This window comes from Scyliorhinus canicula, chromosome 7 (assembly GCF_902713615.1).
Source record: "Scyliorhinus canicula chromosome 7, sScyCan1.1, whole genome shotgun sequence".
NCBI lineage: Eukaryota > Metazoa > Chordata > Chondrichthyes > Carcharhiniformes > Scyliorhinidae > Scyliorhinus > Scyliorhinus canicula.
In genome coordinates this window covers 61,078,115-61,099,258 of record NC_052152.1, presented here as the reverse complement: position 1 = coordinate 61,099,258, position 21,144 = coordinate 61,078,115, and the positions used below count along the sequence as shown (strand labels likewise).

General features: G+C 49.8%; 1 protein-coding gene across 1 annotated transcript in view; it reads left to right on the top strand.

Annotated features, from left to right (window-relative positions):
- Nucleotides 1-21,144, top strand: part of si:dkey-100n23.5 (cyclic AMP receptor-like protein A) — a 334,022-nt gene that overhangs the window by 83,388 nt on the left and 229,490 nt on the right. The window contains exons 4-5 of the mRNA XM_038802132.1: nt 15,078-15,134; nt 15,787-15,847. Coding sequence (XP_038658060.1) covers nt 15,078-15,134; nt 15,787-15,847 — 118 coding nt within the window. The remainder of the gene's footprint in view (nt 1-15,077; nt 15,135-15,786; nt 15,848-21,144) is intronic.

Here is a 21,144-nt window from a genome sequence, read left to right as displayed (position 1 = left end):
ATAAAGTAGACGAGTCAGGCTTACATCCATTAGAAGACAGAGTAAGGGCAATAAAAGAAGCCCCAGCTCCCACGACGGTCCAGGAGTTACGATCATTTCTAGGGTTGGTAACCTATTATGGAAAATTTATTGAAAATAGGGCGTCCATCCTGGAACCCCTCCACCAGCTACTAAAAAAGGGGCAAGAATGGAAATGGTCCACCCGCCAAACCCGAGCATTTAGGGACATTAAGGAACAGCTGTCATCCGAAAATGTCCTAGAGCATTATCACCCAAGGAAGGAGTTGGTGGTCACTTGTGATGCATCCCCATACGGAGTAGGAGCCGTCTTAGCCCATAGAGGAAGGAATGGGGAAGAACGGCCAATAGCCTATGCTTCGAGGACCTTGGCGATGGCTGAGAGGAAGCACGCCCAAATCGAGAAGGAAGGACTGGCGGTGATATTCGCAGTAAAAACATTTCACCAGTATCTGTACGGGCGGAAATTCACCATAGTGACGGACCACAAGCCGTTATTAGGGTTATTAAAAGAAGACAAGTCAATACACCCAAATAACGGCCCCGCACCTGCGGGAGATGTTCACAGACTCGCTAGCTAGGGGCACACTGCCACCCACGTTAGCACAGGCCTCAATCTCGCTGATACCTAAGAAAGACAAAGACCCAACGGAATGTGGGTCATACAGACCCATATCCCTGCTGAACGCAGACGCCAAAATACTGGCCAAAATCCTAGCCAAAAGGCTAGAAGACTGTGTACCTGAGGTGGTCACAGAGGACCAGACGGGCTTCGTCAAAGGTAGACAGCTTACCGCGAACATCAGGCGCCTGCTGAACGTGATAATGACCCCCTCCGGGGAGAGAACACAAGAGGTGATCGTCTCCCTGGACGCAGAAAAGGCCTTCGACAGAGTCGAATGGAAATACCTCATAGAGGTACTGGAGCGGTTCGGGCTTGGAACAGGGTTCACCGCTTGGGTAAAGCTCCTATACAACGCTCCCATGGCGAGTGTACGGACCAACAATACCAACTCCCAATACTTCCAGCTGCACAGGGGCACCAGACAAGGATGCCCACTGTCCCCGCTGCTGTTCGCACTAGCAATCGAACCGCTAGCAATCGCGCTCAGGGCAGCAAAAAATTGGAGGGGGATCCGAAGGGGAGGTAGAGAGCACAGAGTCTCACTCTATGCGGATGATCTGCTCCTCTATATCTCGGACCCACAAAGCAGCATGGACGGAATCATAGCGCTCCTGAAAGAGTTTGGAGCCTTCTCGGGCTACAAACTCAACATGAGCAAAAGTGAGATCTTCCCAGTACACCCGCAAGGGGGGGGGGGGGGGGGGGGGGGGGGGGGGGCAGCGCTAAAGGGCCTGCCGTTCAAACAAGCCCGAAATAAATTCCGCTACCTGGGGATCCAAATAGCCCATGACTGGAAAGGGGTCCACAAATGGAACCTCACCAGCCTGACGGAGGAAGTTAAAAAGGACCTGCAAAGATGGAACACACTCCCGCTCTCCCTCGCGGGGAGAGTCCAGACGATCAAAATGAACGTACTGCCCAGGTTCCTTTTCCTGTTTAGATCCATTCCGATCTACATCCCCAAGGCCTTTTTCAAAGCGCTGGACAAACATATCATGGCGTTCGTATGGGGGGGGTAAAAATGCTAGGATCCCAAAGAAGGTCATACAAAAAACAAAATCCAGGGGGGGGCTAGCCCTCCCGAATCTACAATTCTACCACTGGGCGGCAACAGCCGAGCGAGTAAGGGGATGGATCCAGGAGCCAGAAGCTGAGTGGGTGCGTGCGGAGGAGGCCTCCTGCATGGGAACCTCCCTCCGGGCCCTCGCCACGGCAGCACTCCCATCCCCACCCAAAAAACACTCCACCAGCCCAGTGGTGACAGCCACCCTCCAATCCTGGAACCAACTGCGGCAGCAATTTGGCCTGTACAAAATGTCGGACAAGGCTCCCATCTGCAACAACCATAGGTTCAAACCAGCACTGACCGACGCCACCTTCAAAAGGTGGAGACAGGACGGGGGGACACTGACAGTCAGGGACCTATACACGGACGACAGGATCGCAACACTGGACGAACTGACAGAGAAATTTCAGCTAGCTGGGGGGAACGAGCTACGGTACCTGCAGCTCAAAAACCTCCTACGAAAGGAGACAAGGACGTACCCACAACCGCCACGAGAGACACTATTGGAAGACCTACTGGACGCAAGTATCCTAGAGAAAGGGAACTGTAGTGACATGTATGACCGACTGGTAGACAGGGACGACACCGTACTGGACGCAACAAGAAGGAAATGGGAGGACGACCTGGGGATGGAGATAGGGTGGGGACTCTGGAGCGAAGCACTGCATAGGGTCAACTCCACCTCCACGTGTGCTAGACTCAGCCTGACGCAACTAAAAGTGGTACATAGAGCCCACTTAACGAGAAACCGTATGAGTAGGTTCTTCCCGGAGGTGGAGGACAAATGTGAGCGGTGCCAGAGAGGCCCGGCCAACCACGCCCACATGTTCTGGTCTTGCCCCAGACTTGTGGAGTATTGGACAGCCTTCTTCGAGGCTATGTCCAAAGTGGTGGGGGTGAGGGTGGAGCCATGCCCGATAGTGGCGGTCTTCGGGGTTTCAGACCAGCCAGATCTATTCCTGGGGAGGAGGGCGGACGCCCTTGCCTTTGCCTCCCTGATTGCCCGCCGTAGAATCCTGTTTGGCTGGCGGTCAGCAGCACCACCCAGAGCTGCAGACTGGCTGTCCGACCTCTCGGAATCTCTCCAAATGGAGAAAATCAAATTCGCCATCCGAGGGTCGGACGACGGCTTCCACAGAACGTGGGAGCCATTCATGCAACTGTTCCGGGACCTGTTTGTGGCCAACGTACATGAGGAAGAATAGTCGGGTGGCCAAGAACCAGGGGAAAATGGGCGGGAATCGGGGGAAGGTAGCCGGAGGGAGGGGGGGGGGGGCTACGGGCTCGGTATGGGGGTTTGATGGCAAGCCAAGGCCCAAAACCAAACTATAAATAAATGCCTATAAACATGTGCCTCGGCCATATTGGGGAATGTAAAATATGTATGCTGGCTAAAGGGGGCGGCCACAATTATTGTTATGAAGATGCTTACCTGTAAATATTCATGTAAAAAATTTTTGTGTTTTCCTTTTTTTTCTCTCTCTCTCTAATAACTTGTAATTTGTCATATATAAAATATGAAAACTCAATAAAAAAACATTTATAAAAAAAAATACACCCAAATAACCGTAGAAGACGGTATCCTATTATGGGGAGCCTGGGTAATCGTCCCAGCTCAGGGTCGTCAGGCAATCTTAACTGAGTTACATCACGGACACCCAGGGGTGTCGAAAATGAAGATGCTAGCTCGAAGCTACGTTTGGTGGCTAGGTTTGGACACAGACATAGCAGCCTTGGTACGTCGGTGCCAGGAGTGCCAACAGGGGCAAAGAGTGCCACCAGCGGCGCCATTGCACCCGTGGGAATGGCCAGGCAGACCGTGGACCCGCCTGCATATTGACCATGCCGGCCCTTTCATTGGCTCAATGTTTTTGGTGATAGTGGACGCCCACTCCAAATGGTTGGACGTCCACCGGGTAAACACGGCAAGCACAGCATCGACAATTGAAAAGCTCAGGGCCTCGTTTGCAACACATGGACTTCCGGAGGTCTTGGTGTCGGACAACGGAACGGCATTCACAAGTGGGGAATTTGGAAAATTCCTGAAGGAAAACGGAGTCTGTCACATCAAAATGGCCCCTTACCATCCAGCGACTAACGGCCTGGCAGAGAGAGCGGTCCAGACACTTAAAGCGGGACTCAAGAAGCAGCCGGCGGCGTCAATAGACACCAAGCTCTCCCGCTGGCTGTTTGATTACAGGACCACACCACATTCCACAACGGCATACCACCAGCTGAACTCTTAATGGGAAGGCGGCTGCGAACGAGGCTGAGTCTCCTTTTCCCAATTTTAACGGGGAAAGTGGAGAAACATCAGGAGGCCCATCGCAGGGGGCATGATAATAGTCGGCAGCAGAGACAGTTCCAGGTGGGGGCACCGGTTTGGGTCAAGGATTATGGGAATGGACCAACATGGGTCAAAGGCACGGTAGAGTCCCAAACAGGGTCCATATCCTATGAGGTTTCAATAGGAGGTAAGGTGCTGAAGAAACACCTAGACCAAATAAGGGCAGCGGAACCACACCTGGAGGCAGGCGAAGCAGGACCGCATCAAGCTGGGATAGCCCAGACGGAAAGGATATCCACACCCCAGCCCCGAGCAATTTCTCCAGATCCCGTCATCCAGTCATCAGAGTCGGAGATGGACACACTCGACGAGGCCGCCGCGACACCTCTCCCCGAGGAGGAGGAAGAACAACTTCCAAGGAGGTCGTCAAGGAAAAGACGGGCACCTATAAGGTACACCCCGCCCACTTCGGAGAACGACCCGGCGGACGACACAGAGGTGACAGACCCAGACATGAGGAGCAGGAAGAAGCTCGGAGGAATGCCAGCTGGCAGGAATTCCTCGGACCTTGGGGGGGAGCGGTGTAATGAACGCCAATTGGCTTTATTGGTTGGCCAATTGGAGTATGAGCTCCCTCAATGATAGCTCATTGAGGGGGCCCATATAATCACCTGTGTAGGCTTTGTGAGCCAGTCTTAAGTTGACTGGACTGCTAGCAGCATTGTTTGTAGCTGCTCCTGTAATATCGTTATTGTAAATAAATATTGGTGTGGTGACGGAACTCCTGCCTCCCGCGGATTACTACAACTCCCATGTCAGCAAACCTCCTCCCTTCCTTCATAGCTATCTTTCATGTATTTTCTTTTAAATCTTGATGTTAAGCCTCACAACATGAACTATTTGGAATAAACAAGGAAGAGTGACAATAGGAATAATTAAATCATGCACTTTATTGCCCTTGACTCAATCTGGACTGGGTTTTCTAATATAGTAATTGTGTCATTAAAAAGTAGCTAAAGAGCTTGTCGCCTGGGCAATTTATGTTGACAAACTAGGTGCACAGTAAGACAATAAGTATCTTAAGTGATGTTTGTGTTACAGTGGAATTTGTTTATAGTGATCGGCCAGTCGCCAACTGATCATTGGAGGTCAAAAAACAAAATACTGCAAATGCCAGAAATCTAAATTTAAACAGAAATTGCTGGAAACATTCAGCAAGTGAGGCAGCAGCTATGAAGAAAGAAAGTAATGTCAGTACTGTTTTGTGACCTTCCTCTGTATAATGATCCTTGACGTTGTGACTTGGAACAGTGATACTGAGTGAACATATGCTTTAATCAGCAGCTTAAGTGTCTCTTACCTAATGCACTACACATATTGTTAATGTGCTTCATTTTTGTTTTGTTTCAGCCCAGAACCTGCATTTTTTGAGTGGAATGCTACTCAGCGCTCATCTGTTGCGGTGTTGTGCACAACTGCTAGTTTTGGCTTCAAAATAAATGGAGAGAGAAGTGCTAGCATTCAAACAGTACATTAGGAAGGAGGAATTAACCCGTTGATTGATTAGCTGTTTACTTCTGTTTGCCATTGAGCAGCACTGCTCACTTGTACTGTGACGCAGTACCACAAGTAGGAAACTGATCTACGCAAATGATAACGCAGTTTAAAATAAATTAATATTGAGCACCACATCCATATGGTATTTGCAATGGTTATCACACTGTAGGGTGCAAAGCAGATTCTTTTTTTTAAAATAATTTTTATTGAAATTTTTACAAAATATAAACATCTTAACTCTATTAACAAACAACCGCGGTAACACCCCAAGAACAATACCCCCCCAACTTCAAACAAAAGGAAAAAGAAAAAAAAACCCAAAAGATCACCCAAACAACAAAAGGGAAAGAGATAGCACCCACCACATCCCACAGACCCATGTACACAGTTCTCCCTCCCCCCAATCCAAACCCCCCCCCCCCCCCCCCCCCCCCCCTCGGGTTGCTGCTGCTATCGGCCTATTTCCCTACCATTCCGCCAGGAAGTCCAAGAAAGGCTGCCACCGCCTAAAGAACCCTTGCACTGATCCTCTCAGGGCAAATTTCACCCTCTCCAATTTAATGAACCCCACCATATCATTGATCCAGGCCTCCACGCTTGGGGGCCTCGCATCCTTCCATTGGAGCAAGATCCTCCGCCGGGCTACTAGGGACGCAAAGGCCAGAACACCGGCATCTATCGCCTCCTGCACTCCCGGCTCCACTGCCTCCCCAAAAATTGCGAGGCCCCAGCCTGGCTCGACCCTGGATCCCACCACCCTCGACACCGTCCTTGCTACCCCCTTCCAAAACTCCCCCAACGCTGGGCACGCCCAAAACATATGGCGTGGTTCGCTGGGCTCCCCGAGCACACCTGTCCTCGCCCCCGAAAAACCTACTCATCCTCGACCCAGTCATGTGGGCCCTATGCAGCACCTTGAACTGTTTGAGGCTAAGCCTCGCACAGGAAGAGGAGGAATTCACTCTCTCCAGGGCATCCGCCCACGTCCCCTCCCCAATCTCCTCACCCAGCTCCTCTTCCCATTTCCCCTTCAGTTCCTCCACTGAGGCCTCGTCTACCTCCTGCATTACCCGGTATATGTCCGAAATCCTCCCTCCTCCAACCCACACCCCCGAGAGCACCCTGTCCCGTACCCCACGTGGGGGCAACAAGGGGAACCCCTCCATCTGCCGCCTGGCAAACGCCCTAACCTGCATGTACCGAAACATGTTCCCCGGGGGGAGCCCAAACTTCCCCTCTAACTCCCCCAAGCTCGCGAACCTCCCCTCCACAAACAGGTCCCTCAACCTCCTAACCCCTGCCCTGTGCCAGCCCAGAAATCCGCCATCAATGCTCCCTGGGACAAACCGATGGTTCCCCCGTATCGGGGCCTCCATCGAGCCCCCATTTCTCCCCTGTGCTGTCTCCATTGCCCCCAAATTTTGAGGGTAGCCGCCACCACCGGGCTCGTGGTATACCTCGTTGGAGGGAGCGGCAACGACGCCGTTACTAGCGCCTCCAAGCTTGTGCCCACACAAGACGCCGCCTCCATCCTCTTCCATGCTGCCCCCTCCTCGTCCATTACCCACTTACGCACCATCGCTGCGTTGGCAGCCCAATAGTACCCACAGAGGTTGGGCAATGCCAGCCCCCCCCCCCCCCCCCATCACTGCCACGTTCCAGGAACACTCTTCTAACCCTCGGAGTCCCATGCGCCTACACAAATCCCGTGATACTCCTGTTGACCCTCCTAAAAAAGGCCTTCGGGATAAGGATGGGAAGGCACTGGAACAGGAACAAAAACCTCGGGAGCACCGTCATCTTAACGGACTGCACCCTCCCCGCCAGTGACAGCGGTAACATATCCCACCTCTTAAACTCCTCCTCCATCTGCTCCACCAACCTTGTGAGGTTGAGCTTGTGCAGGGCCCCCCAGCTCCCCGCCACCTGGACCCCTAGGGACCTGAAGCTCTTCCCTGCCTGCTTCAATGGGAGCCTACCAATCCCCTCCTCTTGATCCCCCGGATGTACCACAAACACCTCACTCTTGCCCAAGTTCAACTTATACCCCGAGAAACCCCCGAATTCACTAAGAATCCTCATCACCTCCGGCATCCTCCCCACCGGGTCCGCCACATACAGCAACAGGTCGTCCGCGTACAGTGACACTCGATGCTCCTCCCCACCCCGCACCAGGCCCCTCCAGTTCCCTGACTCCCTCAATGCCATGGCCAGGGGCTCAATTGCCAACGCGAAGAGCAAGGGGGACAGGGGGCACCCCTGTCTCATCCCCCGATACAGCCGAAAGTACTCCGACCTCCTCCTATTTGTGGCTACACTCGCCATCGGGGCCTCGTAGAGCAGCCTCACCCACCGGATAAACCCCTCCCCAAACCCAAACCTCTCCAACACCTCCCACAAATACTCCCACTCAACCCTATCGAAGGCCTTCTCCGCGTCTAATGCCACCACTATCTCCGCCTCCCCTTCCACAGCCGGCATCATAATAACGTTGAGGAGCCTTCGTACGTTTGTATTCAGCTGCCTTCCCTTCACAAACCCCGTCTGGTCCTCATGAATGACCCCGGGCACGCAATCCTCTATTCTAGTGGCCAGGATCTTTGCCAGCAGCTTAGCGTCGGCGTTCAGCAGCGAAATCGGCCTATATGATCCGCACTGCAGAGGGTCCTTGTCCCGCTTCAGGATCAAGGAAATCAGCGCCCGTGACATAGTTGGGGGCAAAGCCCTCCCCTCCCTTGCCTCGTTAAAGGTCCGGACCAACAGGGGGCCCAACAGGTCCAAATACCTTTTATAAAATTCCGCCGGAAACCCGTCCGGCCCCGGCGCCTTCCCCGACTGCATGCTCCCTATCCCTTTGACCACCTCCTCCAGCTCGATCGGCGCCCCTAGTCCATCCACCTGCTCCTCCTCCACTCTCGGGAATCGCAGCTTGTCCAAGAAGCGCCCCATTCCACCCCCCTCCACCGGGGGCTCCGACCAGTACAGTTCCCCATAGAAGTCTCTGAAGACCCCATTAACATCTACTCCCCTCCGCACCACCTTCCCAGCCTTATCCGTCACTCCCCCAATCTCCCTGGCCGCGTCCCGCTTTCGGAGCTGGTGTGCCAGCATCCTGCTCGCCTTCTCCCCGTATTCATACACCACCCCCTGTGCTTTCCTCCACTGAGCTTCCGCCTTTCTGGTAGTCAATAGGTCAAATCTGGCCTGAAGGCTACGCCTCTCCCCCAGCAATCCCTCCTCTGGGGCCTCCGCATATCTCCTATCCACCTGCACCATCTCCCCTATCAGTCTCTCCCTCTCCCTCTGCTCCCCCCTCTCCCTATGGGTTCGAATGGAGATCAATTCCCCCCTCATCACCGCCTTCAATGCCTCCCAGACCGTCCCCACTCGAACCTCCCCGTTATCATTGGCCTCAAGGTACCTCTCGATACACCCCCAAACCCTCTCGGCCACCTCCTCATCTGCCAGCAGCCCCACATCCATGCGCCAGAGCGGACGTTGGTCCCTCTCGTCCCCCAGCCCGAGGTCCATCCAGTGCGGGGCATGATCTGAAATGGCAATGGCGGAGTATTCCACATCCTCCACCCTCGACACCGACCCCCTGCTCAGGACAAAAAAATCAATCCTCGAGTAAACCTTATGTACGTGGGAGAAAAACGAGTATTCCCTGGCCCTTGGCCTCGCAAACCTCCAGGGGTCCACCCCCCCATCTGGTCCATGAAGCCCCTCAGCACCTTAGCCGCCACCGGCCACCTACCTGTCCGGGACTTGGATCGATCCAATGGGGGATCCAGTACTGTGTTGAAGTCCCCCCCCCCATGATCAGGCCCCCCACCTCCAGGTCCGGAATGCGGCCCAACATACGCCGCATAAAGCCCGCATCGTCCCAATTTGGGGCATAAACATTCATCAACACCACCTGCTCCCCCTGCAGCTTGCCACTCACCATCACATACCTCCCGCCACTGTCAGCCACCACCTTCAACGCCTCAAACGATACCTTCTTCCCCACCAGCATCGCCACCCCCCTACTCTTCTCATCCAGCCCTGAGTGAAATACTTGGCCCACCCATCCCTTCCTCAGCCGAACCTGGTCCGCCACTCTCAGGTGTGTCTCCTGGAGTGTCTCCAGGTGTGTCTCCACATCCGCCTTCAGTCCCTTCAGGTGCGCAAATACCCGGGCCCGTTTGACCGGCCCATTCAGCCCCCTCACATTCCAGGTTATCAGCCGGATCCGAGGGCTCCCTGCCCCCCTCCCCTGCCGATTAGCCATACCCCATCCCTTGCCCACACCCGGCCAGCGTCCCCCGCACTGCCAGTTTCCCACGATGGCAACTCCCCCCCCCCCCCCCCCCCCCCCTGCGTCCTCCAGCTCCTTCCTGACCGTTTCATCAGCAACCCGGTACCCCCCCCCGGCTAGGACCCCTCCTAGCCGCGCCCCTCCCTCCACAGCACTCCCGTGAGCCAGCTAACTTCTGCTGACCCCGGCGACTCCCGCCCTACCTTCGGCTCCTCCCCACGTGGGAATGCCCCTCCTCCATTGTGCCCGTCAACGGGTCCCCCCTCCCCCCGCTCTTGCGCGGGAAAAATTAGCCAGCAACGACCCGCGCTTCTCAGCCCTGGCCCCACCCCCACCATCTCACAGTGCGGGAAACCCGAAGAAAGCCCGCGCTTTCGCCCTGCCGGGCCCCGCCTCCTCCAGGGCCACTCCCATTGTCAGTCCCCCCCACCAGCTCCCTGAACTCCCCGTTTACCCCTCTGCCCGAACCCGTCCACCCGACCCCTGCTTAAAAACCCATATAGAAAAAACAGTACGACATCACCCCACCCACCCTAAGGCCAACCCACTTCTTACACTAAACCAAGAAAATGCAAATCCAGTATTATACAACATCCCCCATCCTAGACCCTCAGTTTGAGTCCAATTTCTCGGCCTGCACAAAGGCCCACGCCTCCTCCGGGGGCTCAAAATAATGGTGCCGATCCTTATAGGTAACCCACAGACGCGCCGGCTGCAACATGCCGAACTTCACACTGCGTCTGTGGAGCACCGTCTTCGTCCGGTTAAACCCGGCCCTCCGCCTCGCCACCTCCGCATTCAAGTCCTGGAAGATCCGCACCTCCGTGTTCTCCCACTTGCTGCTCCGCTCCTTCTTGGCCCACCGGAGCACACACTCACGATCCACAAACCGATGAAACCTCACCAGCACCGCCCGCGGCGGCTCGTTCGGCTTGGGCCTCCTAGCCAGAATTATGTGGGCCCCCTCCAACTCCAGGGGCCCCTGGAAGGACCCAGCCCCCATCAGCGAGTTTAACATAATCACCACATAGGCCGCTAGGTCCGACCCCTCCAGCCCCTCCGTGAGGCCCAGGATCCGCAAATTTTTCCTCCTCGACCGGTTATCCAGCTCCTCGAACCGCTCCTGCCATCTTTTATGGAGCGCCTCGTGCATCTCCACCTTCCCCACCACGGCCACGACCTCATCCTCCCTTTCGGAGGCCTGCTGCTGCAGCTCCCGGATCGCAGCCCCCTGGGCTGTCTGGGGCTCCATCAGTTCCCTGTTAGTTACCTTCAGGGACTCCAGCAGCTCCAACTTCAGCTCCTGGAAGCAGCGCAGCAGAGTTGCCTGCTGCTCCTGGATCCACTTCCTCAGCTCCTCGAGATCTCCGCTGGCCGCCATTTTATCTTCCTGCCCCTGTTTTTCCAGAGGTTCTTTCTTCGGCTTTTTCTCTGCCCCACTCCTGGTCTGGACCATGGGACCGTTGGGGTCGTCTACTGCCCTCTTCCCCCGTTGGGGTTTGCCGCTACAGCTCCGTTGGGGGCCCTGAAAAGAGCCCCAAAGTCCGTTCTCTGCGGGAGCCGCCGAATGTGCGGCTTAACTGCTCATCGCCGCCACCGGAAGTCCGGTGCAAAGCAGATTCACTAGAATGGTACCAGGGATGAGGGGCTTTGGTGATGTGAAGGGACTTGAGAATGTGGAATATAGCTGCCCATAGAGAATAGAGGTTTAGGGGATATTTAATAGAGGTATTCAGAATTATGAAGGGCATTATGAAGATTAAATTGAGAGAAATGTTCCAGGTGGAAAGTTGGTACCTGGAGAATGCAGGTTTAATGTAGTAAGTTGCTGTGATCTGGAATGCACCTCCTGAAAGGGTGGTACAATCAGATTCAAAAATTACTTTCAAAAGGAATTGTATATATACTTGAAAAGGTATGAATTATATAGCTACGGGGAAGAGCAGGGGAATATAACTAATTGGATCGCACTTTCAAGTAACCGGCATGGTAAGCCAATGCTGTGTAGTATTTCAATCTGTATTTCCAAACGATTGGCTATTAGAAATTGGTAGCACCAGTGTTGTGGTCAGTTAATGCACTGTACATATAGTGCTAAGGTACAGAGAGATTCTGAGCATTCTCCATGCATGTGGAATTACTTTAATGCGACATAGTAAAATTCACTGAACAATAAAATGTGGTAGTGGGAAGAAAAAATATATATATTAATCAATGTTGTTAGACTATTCACTGTAGGATATTTTACGACCCCCTCGGGGTCATGGACTATGCTCCATCCGGTTCCCAGTGATTAGCACTGAGTATGAACTCCCTGGTAAACAGGGGTGGGGTTTCCCCTTTACAACCTCACTGTATAAAAACTGTGCATCAAGAAACTTGAACAATTCTACAGGAGTAGCGATGACTGGACCCAGTACATGGAGACCCAGCAGTCAGGCTATTCCAGTACAGCTACAACACTGGCATCTACTCAGAAATGTGGAAAGTTGCCCAGGTGTGTCCTGTACACAAGAAACAGGACAAATCCAGCCAATTACCTCCCAATCAGTCTACTGTTCATCATGAGCAAAGTGATGGAAGGAGACATCGACAATTCTATCAAGCAGCACTTACTCAGCAATAACCTGCTCACGGATGCTCAGTTTGGGTTCCGCCAGTGTCACTCAGCTCCTGACCTCATGACAAGCTTAGTTCTAACATGGACAAAAGATCTGAATGCCAGAGATGAGGTGAGAGTGACTGCCCTTGACATCAAGGCAACATTTGACCGAGTATAGCATCAAGGAGACCTAGCAAAACTGGGGTCAATGGGAATCAGGGGGGAAACCCTCCGCTGGTTGGAGTCCATACCTGGCACAAAGGGAGATGGTTGTGGTGGTTGGAGGTCAATCATCCCAGCTCCAGGACATCACTGCAGGAGTTCCTCAGGGTAGTGTCCTAGGCCCAACTATCTTCAGCTGCTTCATCAATGACCTCCCTTCCATCAAAATGTCAGAATTGAGGATGTTTGCGGATGACTGCACAATGTTCAGCACCATTTGCGACTCCTCAGATAATGAAGCAGTCATGTCCAAATGCAGCAAGACCTGGACAAGATCCAAGCTTGGGCTGACAAGTGGCAAGTTACTTTTGCGCCACACAAATGGTAAACAATGACCATCTCCTACAAGAGAGAACCTAACCACCGTCTCTTGACATTCAAGGGCATTACTATCGGTGAATCCCCGATAATCAACATCCTGGGGGTTACCATTGATCAGAAACTGAATGGGACTAGCCACATTAATACTGGGGCTACCAGGGCAGGTCAAAGACTCAGAATTGTACGGCGAGTAACTCACCCCCTGACCCCACCAAAGTCTGTCCACCGTCTGCAAGGCACAAGTCAGGAGTGTAATGATATACTCTCCACTTGCCTATGAATGCAGCTCCACTAACACTCAAACTCAACACCATCCAGGACAAAGCAGCCCGGGTGGTTTCAACTATGCTTAATCCAATTCACCGTAATTATCACTGAGTATGAACTCTCCTGGTAAAAAGGGGCAGGTTTCCCCTTAACAGGGGGAGGAATCTGACTGTATAAAAACCCCGGCCTGGGTGCAGGTCGGGGAGGGTGACCCTTCAGGGCGAGGAGTTGTTAGTTGTCCTCATTGTGTAGACTTAAATAAACCTGAGTTCATTTTATCCTGCCGTGTGTTCCTGCATCTCTTTCATTGGATTCTACAGTATAATAATACCATATTCTATCAATATGTAATGTATTTTTAAAATTGATCAATTATATTTTGAGGTGGTAGTTTGATTACTCATGAGCTACTTATGTTAGTGAACATTCTGTTTAAATTTAAAGGATTTTGTGAAAATCCCTATAAATATTTGCCACAGCCAAGTTGTCCTCTAATTGCTTTTTTAGCTAAAAGGTGCAGCAGTCTAGAGTCTGGATCATTTATGAACGAAACCATAATGTTAATTTTATTTTGTTAGTTAATAGGAGCTGCATTTTCATTGAAGCTGCTGACTTTTCTGTATGTTTGATGTTGATTTGAATAGGAAATATTTTACTTCTTTTACCTCTGATCTTGAAGATATTCTCAAATATCGTCAATTTGAAAACAGCAGCCAAATGCCTTTTGATGCAATTTTTACTGTGCAGGGAATATTGAATCTCTGGAGGTGATTGCAAGATAGCAATTCAATCAGAGACACTTAGATGATGTTATAAACCAAGAGAATAAAGTCAGTAGTTTATAACTATTATCTGAACTCTCAACATTAAATTACTGAACCGCATCAGGTTTTTTTCATCTTAATCTGTGAATTTTGTTGAGTTATAGGGCTGGCTTTCATGTGAACCAAAGTACCCCAAGCATAAGTCAGTGATATGCAGTATGCACGTCGCCAGTTGGAATTTCAGTGAACCAGACCCCATTTATGGCTTCAGCCCATCAGGATGAGCGTGCAAGAGCAAGGTGCAATTGCCATTTCCTATTAGGTGGCTGGTTTAGCTAGTGGCTGGATTAGCTCAGTGGGCTAAACAGCTGGTTTGTGATGTAGAACAAGGGCAGCAGCGCAGGTTCAATTCCCATACCAGCTGAGAATTCTGAATTCTCCCTCCGTATATCCGAACAGGCGCCGGAATGTGGCGACTAGGGGCTTTTCACAGTAACTTCATTGTAGTGTTAATGTAAGCCTATTTGTGACAATAAAAAGATTATTATTATTTGTGCAGGAGCTGGTGTGGGCAGGAGGGCGGAGTTGTTGAGTGCAGTGGGAGGGGGGAAATAATGTGTGCTGCTGCAGGCCTTGAAAGCCTTCACAACTTGAAGAAAAATCCCTTTGAATCATCTTAACAGAACATTTTGCTTTAAGGCTGTATAAAGCAAGTGTAGCACAGAAGGGATTTCTATGATAAAAGCAAATTACCAGCGTATGCTGGAATCTGAACCAAGAACAGAAAATGCTGGACAATCTCAGCAGGTCTAACAGCATCTGCGGAGAGAGAGCGGAACTAATGTTTCAAGTCTGGATGACTCTGTCAAAGCTTTGACAAAGTCATCCAGACTTGAAACTTTAGCTCCGTTCTCTCTCCACAGATGCTGTCAGACCTGCTGAGATTGTCCAGCATTTTCTGTTTTCCTTCGGGATTCCTATGGCCAGTTGATTTTAGAAACAATTAAGATAGTATTGTTCCCTAATGTTCTTGCCTCTCTTCCAACAGAAAATGATCCTGAGCCTGACTGTGGCTGCGCTGTTTGATAGCATTGCCTATCTAATGGTAAGTGGACAATACTTTTAATGGACAATACACATTTGGTAGATATTTTTATTGACCTGAAATCTTAGAATTTATGACAGTTAGTTGTATAATTGCTCATTGTAAATGACAGTAATGTTTTGGTATTGTATCTTTTGCTGTATTCCTGAAACAGAAATGTCAGTTGTATAGACAAGCTGTACTGATACATTTCTGGTTATAATACATGAAAAAATGTAAATATCTAATCCTAAAGAAATCAGAACTATTATTGTGTCTTTACCTTTTCCAAATGGTATATTTTATGTAAATATTATTTGAAGGCACTATACGACAAAAATCTTCTTAAACTCATTACCCCAAAATATTCTTAATAGTTTTAAATAGTTTATGTGTCAGACAGAAAAATATACATCTGTGCCAAACAGCAAACTTGTCCTTTCAAAGTGTGTGCCTTTGTAGTTTGGCAGTATAGTAATAATTTTGAAGGGTTTAGAAGTTTTAAAATGCAGTCTCTTTAGTCTTGAAGCTTGGATTGTTAATTTTCAAAGAAACTGAAGTAAGTATACATATGATGGAAAATATGCAGTTCTCTATTTAAAACAAAAGAATTGGTTTGCATATTTTGGAATTTGATTTCCACTCATGGTATGAAACTTATCTTTTGTAACAGGGGGAGGTTATCCCAGATGGAGCCCTTTGCAACTTCCAAGCTTGGTGGCTTACATACTTTGGTGAGTGCTCTGGTTCTTTTCCTACATAGTAAGCCCCAAACCTGTTACGCTGTTTTCTAGTATGGTAAACACTTAACATCAAGCAACACTTCAGTTTCCTCTCTCTTGAAAAAAAGGCTTGCGTTTATCGAATGCATTTCATAATTGTGAGATGGTCCAAAGCACTTGACAGCCAATGAAGTAGTTGTTGAAGTGTAGTTACTGTTGTTGGAAACTGCTGCTGCATGTTTGAAAGTTTCCTTTTCATAGTGAATGAGAAGGTAACAATTTTGTAAAATATTTTGTCCGCAGGATCCTCATCCTCGCCGGCAGCTCACCCATGCCCACATGTTTCCTGACGGCCTGGGGTGGCCCACAATGGGAAACCCCCATTGGCCGGCTGCGGGAACAGAGAATCCCGCTGCCAGCGAGGGCGCGCGATCAGGAAAATGGGGCTGGCGGGACAGAGAATCCTGCCCACTGTAAAATGAAATGCGAGAATATTTTCCATGTCACTAACTCATTTAGAAAATTGTAATATGCTATTGAGGATTTATAATTTTAATGAAATGGCATGTGGCTCGACTGTTCACTTATTGTATTAAGCGAGGTCCAAACATCTTTTGTACTAGAATGTGTAGCTTCATGACTTTTTTAATTCATTAACATTTCTGCATCATGAAAAGCAATTCCAAGCATCTTTGGCAATTTGTAATCTTTTAAAAAATATTTTTATTAAAGTATTTATATATACATCAAACACAACCAAAACGGAAAAGAGAATAAACCGCCTCGAAAAACCTGCTCATTCTGACCACCGTCATATGCACCCTGTGGACTACTTTAAGTTGAATGTGGCTAAGCCTAGCGCACAAAGAGGATGCATTCACCCTCCTCAGAGCCTCCTCCCATAACCCAGCCTTCAATACCCTCCCAGCTCTTTTTCCCACTTCCTCTTAACTTCTCCTATCAGGGTGCCCTCCCAGTCCATTAATTCTTTGTAAATCTCTGAAACCCTGCCCTCACCAACCCCTTTTTTCGACACCACCTTGTCTTGCAACTCCGTGGGTGGCAGGTCAGGAAAGGACAGCACCTGTTTCCTCACATAGTTTTGCACCTGTAACTCCCAGAACCCATTCCCACTAGGCAGCTCGTACTTCTCTACCAGTCCCTTCAAGCTTGGGAAGCCGCCCCCACGAATAGGTCTCCAAACTACTCAATCCCTGCCCGCCACCATGCCCGGAACCTCGCGTCCAGCCCCCCACTCCCGGAACAATCCTGTGATTGTTGCAAATTGGCGCCCAAACCGAGGCACCTTCCAGCCTCAGATGCTGCCGGCATGGTCCCCACACCCTCAAGCTGCCACCACTACCGGACTTGTGGAGTACCTGGCTTGCGAGAACAGCAGAAGCGCTGTCAACAATGCCCCTCAACTTGTGTCCTTACAAGAGGCTGCCTCCATCCAGGCATCCTCACGATTCTTAGATTCTGTCTCCGGGAGCAATTCTCCAGGTCCTCCACCTTCTCCTTTAACCATTTCTGGGTCTCTCTCATCAGACCCACTTCAGCCACCAATGAGGCAAGCTGCTCCTCATGCTCCCCCACCGCCTCCTCCACTTTCCGAATTGCCTGGCCCTAGGCCTCCATCTTCTGCTCCCGCTTTAATGGTTCGACCACCTTGGCTAGGTCCTCCTGGGCCTCCCTCCTCTGTCGGCTACACTTCTCATTTAGGAAGTCCACCAGTTGCTCCGTCGACCACTGGGCAGGCAAGGCAGAACCTTTATCCTCCACCATCTTGACCTGTGGCCCACAAAGATTCTCTTGCCCCAATTGCTCCCTTCTTCTCGACCTACTTCTGGTCCGTTGATCCATCCACCAGCCCCACCAGTGGCGTTAAACTTTTCTCCAGTCACACCTGCACCTAATTTCCACAAAACATCCACCCTACAAACGGGGAAAAGGTTCGAAAAAACAGCCTCAAGCGGGAGCTGCCAAATGTGCGGCCACCCACACCATGGCCGCCACCAGAAGTCCGCAATTTGTAATCTTTATGAATAGAATTGGCACGTCATATGGAAAGTTTTTATCTGACCTTGATTGCATATTTTTGTAGTTGGGGTGACACAGTGGCTAGCACAGCTGCCTCACAGCGCCAGGGTCCCAGGTTCAGTTCCGACCTCTGGTGAATCTGTAGTGTTTGCACTGTCTCCCCGTGTCTTCATGGGTTTCCTCCGGGTGCCCCGGTTTCCTCCTGCAGGCCAAGATGCGCAGGTTAGCCATGCTAAATTGCTGCTTTGTGTCCAAAGGTTAGGTGGGATTATGGGGATAGAGCAGGGAGTGGGCCTGAGTAGGGTGCTCTTTCGAAAGGGTCGGTACAGGCTCGATGGGCCAGATGGCTTCCTTCTGCACTGCAGGGATTCTATGATTCTGTGATATTTGTTTTTTAGTCTGTACCATTCTCTCTTACAGAGACAATTCTGATAGTTGCAGTGTCTGAGTGCATTCTGGGCTATGCCATTTGCAGAAATACCATTGTTACTTAGTAATCCAGGAGATGTTGAAAAGAGAAAATGGCAATAATGAGTAAAATATGTAAGTCCAGAACATAGAACATAGAAAAATACAGCAGAGAACAGGTCTTCGGCCCACGATGTTGTGCCGAATCTTTGTCTTAGATTAAGAACAAATTAATCTACACCCCATCATTCTACCGTAATCCATGTACCTATCCAATAGCCGCTTGAAGGTCACTAATATTTCCGACTCAACTACTTCCACAGGCAGTGCATTTCATGCCCCCACTACTCTCTGGGTAAAGAACCTACCTCTGACAATCCCCATATATCTTCCACCATTCACCTTAAATTTATGTCCCCTTGTAATGGTTTGTTCCACCCAGGGAAAAAGCCTCTGTCTACTCTATCTATTCCCCTGATCATCTTATAACATTCGACATATTTTCTAGAAGTCTTGTATGTCAACAATATGTACAGTGAGAGAAGTTGGAAATACCAGTAGCTTTTCTCCTCTACATTAACTGTTTGCATGCAGTGTATCTGAATAGAATGCAGCTTTCAATTGCCACATGTCATTAATTGTATGTAAATACTTTAAGCACCCTATTTTAACATTCTTTCATTAGCTGTTAAAAAACAAGCCTCTTTCCACATCCTCTCTCAGCAGATTGCTAACAGATATGCACTGATGTATGGAGAGTAGGAATGGTACATTTAACCTCTCTACCTTTAAATCAATCACCTTCTCACTCAACTGGCAGATTTTAATGCCGTCCCCATGGTAGGTTCAGTGGCGGAGGGCATTTACTTGGATGGGTGGAGATCCCATCGCATTTTTCTCCCTACCCCGATTTGAGTCTATTGGCAAAGCTTGTGAATGGCATTTTTCACCCAATCACCATTTGAGGTTCTTAAGTCAGGGGACGGTACCATATTTGAAGCGGTTGTCCCAAGTTCCCGGTTGTTTGCTGCCGGGTTGACCTTTGTCACGTCGTTCAGATTATTTCTTGCACATGCACAGTATGCAAACTGTGCTGTACTACCACTGTCCACTGGTCAACAAAGCCCAACCTAACCTCCCTCCAACAGGCCAGACAGCCCCCTTTTGCACCCATCGTCTGGACAGAACCCCACCCTATGGCCTCATCCTGCCACTATTGGTATTCTTCCAGCAGTGCATTCTCCCAGCAGTGGGCAGGAACTCTCCACGCAGGGATTCCAAAAAGCAACCCCGTTGAGTTTTTGAATCAGCCGAGGATTTGCTTATGTCAAACAACTGTGTAAATGCATTAACAATAGCTAAATCTGTTTTAATGCCTGATTACTCAGCAGAAAAATACAAATCGCTTCAAACTCTCCACACACATTCCATTGCCCTGGCCACTGACTATCTGACAATAGTCTGGGAATGAACAGGACTGTTCATACTCTACATGTTGACCTAGAAATGAGCATCCTACCACACCATCAACAAGATCACCTATTTCTACCTCTGTAACATCCCTTACTTTGTCCCATCTCAGTTCATCCATGCTTTTTTACCTCTAAAATTGGTGATACTAACACTGGCTGACCTTGTATTTTCCACCATTAATAAAGTGCAGTTCATCCAAACTCTTAATTCCTGTATCCTGACTCTCATCTAGTACCGTTCACCATCATCCCTTTGGGTTGGCCAGTACTTCAATTTTAAGACTCTCATTCTTGCTTTCAAAACCCTCCGCAGCCTCACATCTGCCTTCCTCTGTAACCTCATGCAGCCCTTCAACCCTCTGACATATCTGTGCTCCTCCAATACTGACCTTTTGTGCATCCTCTGTTTGAATTCCTCTATCATTGCTGGCTGCACCCTCAGCTGCCTGGGCCCAACGTCTGGAATCCACCCTCCCCCCACCCACCTGTCTACCTCCCTCTCCTCCTTTTAAGATGCCCCTTAAAACCTACGCTTTTATGACCATATTCCTTAATATCTCCTGATATGGCTTGATGTCAAATCATATTTGATTTGTGAAGCAGAAAGTATTATTACATTAAACTTGATTCAAGTGATATATAAATTCAAATTGTCATAAATGTTGAGGCCTTAACATTTGCAGGACTGAAGCATTGTTCAGTAGCTAAAATAAATATATTAAATCTTTTTGTTATGTACAAACAGTTCTTTGAGCTTCTTTGAGCTAGGAAAGTAACATTTTGTATCAGCCTACAATTTTTATTTTAAATTCAAAAGGAAATTTCAAGATTACAATTGAGCATTATTTGCTCAACAGCATTCTTCAGTTTCTTTTTGACAACTGCGTTTTACTCGCTATTTTTAGTTTGAGATTCTCCGACAATCTTGCACAGAAAAGGGAAAAGACAAAACATTGGGCTCGATTCTCAGACCACAATCGAGCGAAATGGGGCTGGTGAATAGCGGGAGAGGCCGAAAATGAGAACCGCACCAGGCACCAAACAGTGTGCGATGCAACCAGCCTGTTCCTGTAAGCGAAATCGGGCTCTCGCCGTAGCGTGGCGAGAAACCAATTATTATCATTTAAGCCCTATTTCCATACAATTGACGAGAGCAATCCCATATCCAATGGACTCCCGTGATTCAATGGCCTCCCTAGCAAGTAGTCACGCTGGTGCCAATTAGTACTCCTTTTGAAAAACGTGAACCTGGCGGAAGGGCTTCTACGGGGAGCTGAGATGAGTAGCCATCTTTGCTCACAGGCAAAGAGCCCGGGGGCGTGGGCTTGCCGCCCCAGTGCTCGGCAGTGGGTGGGGGACCCTTGGCAGGGATAGGAAGCCATTCCACAT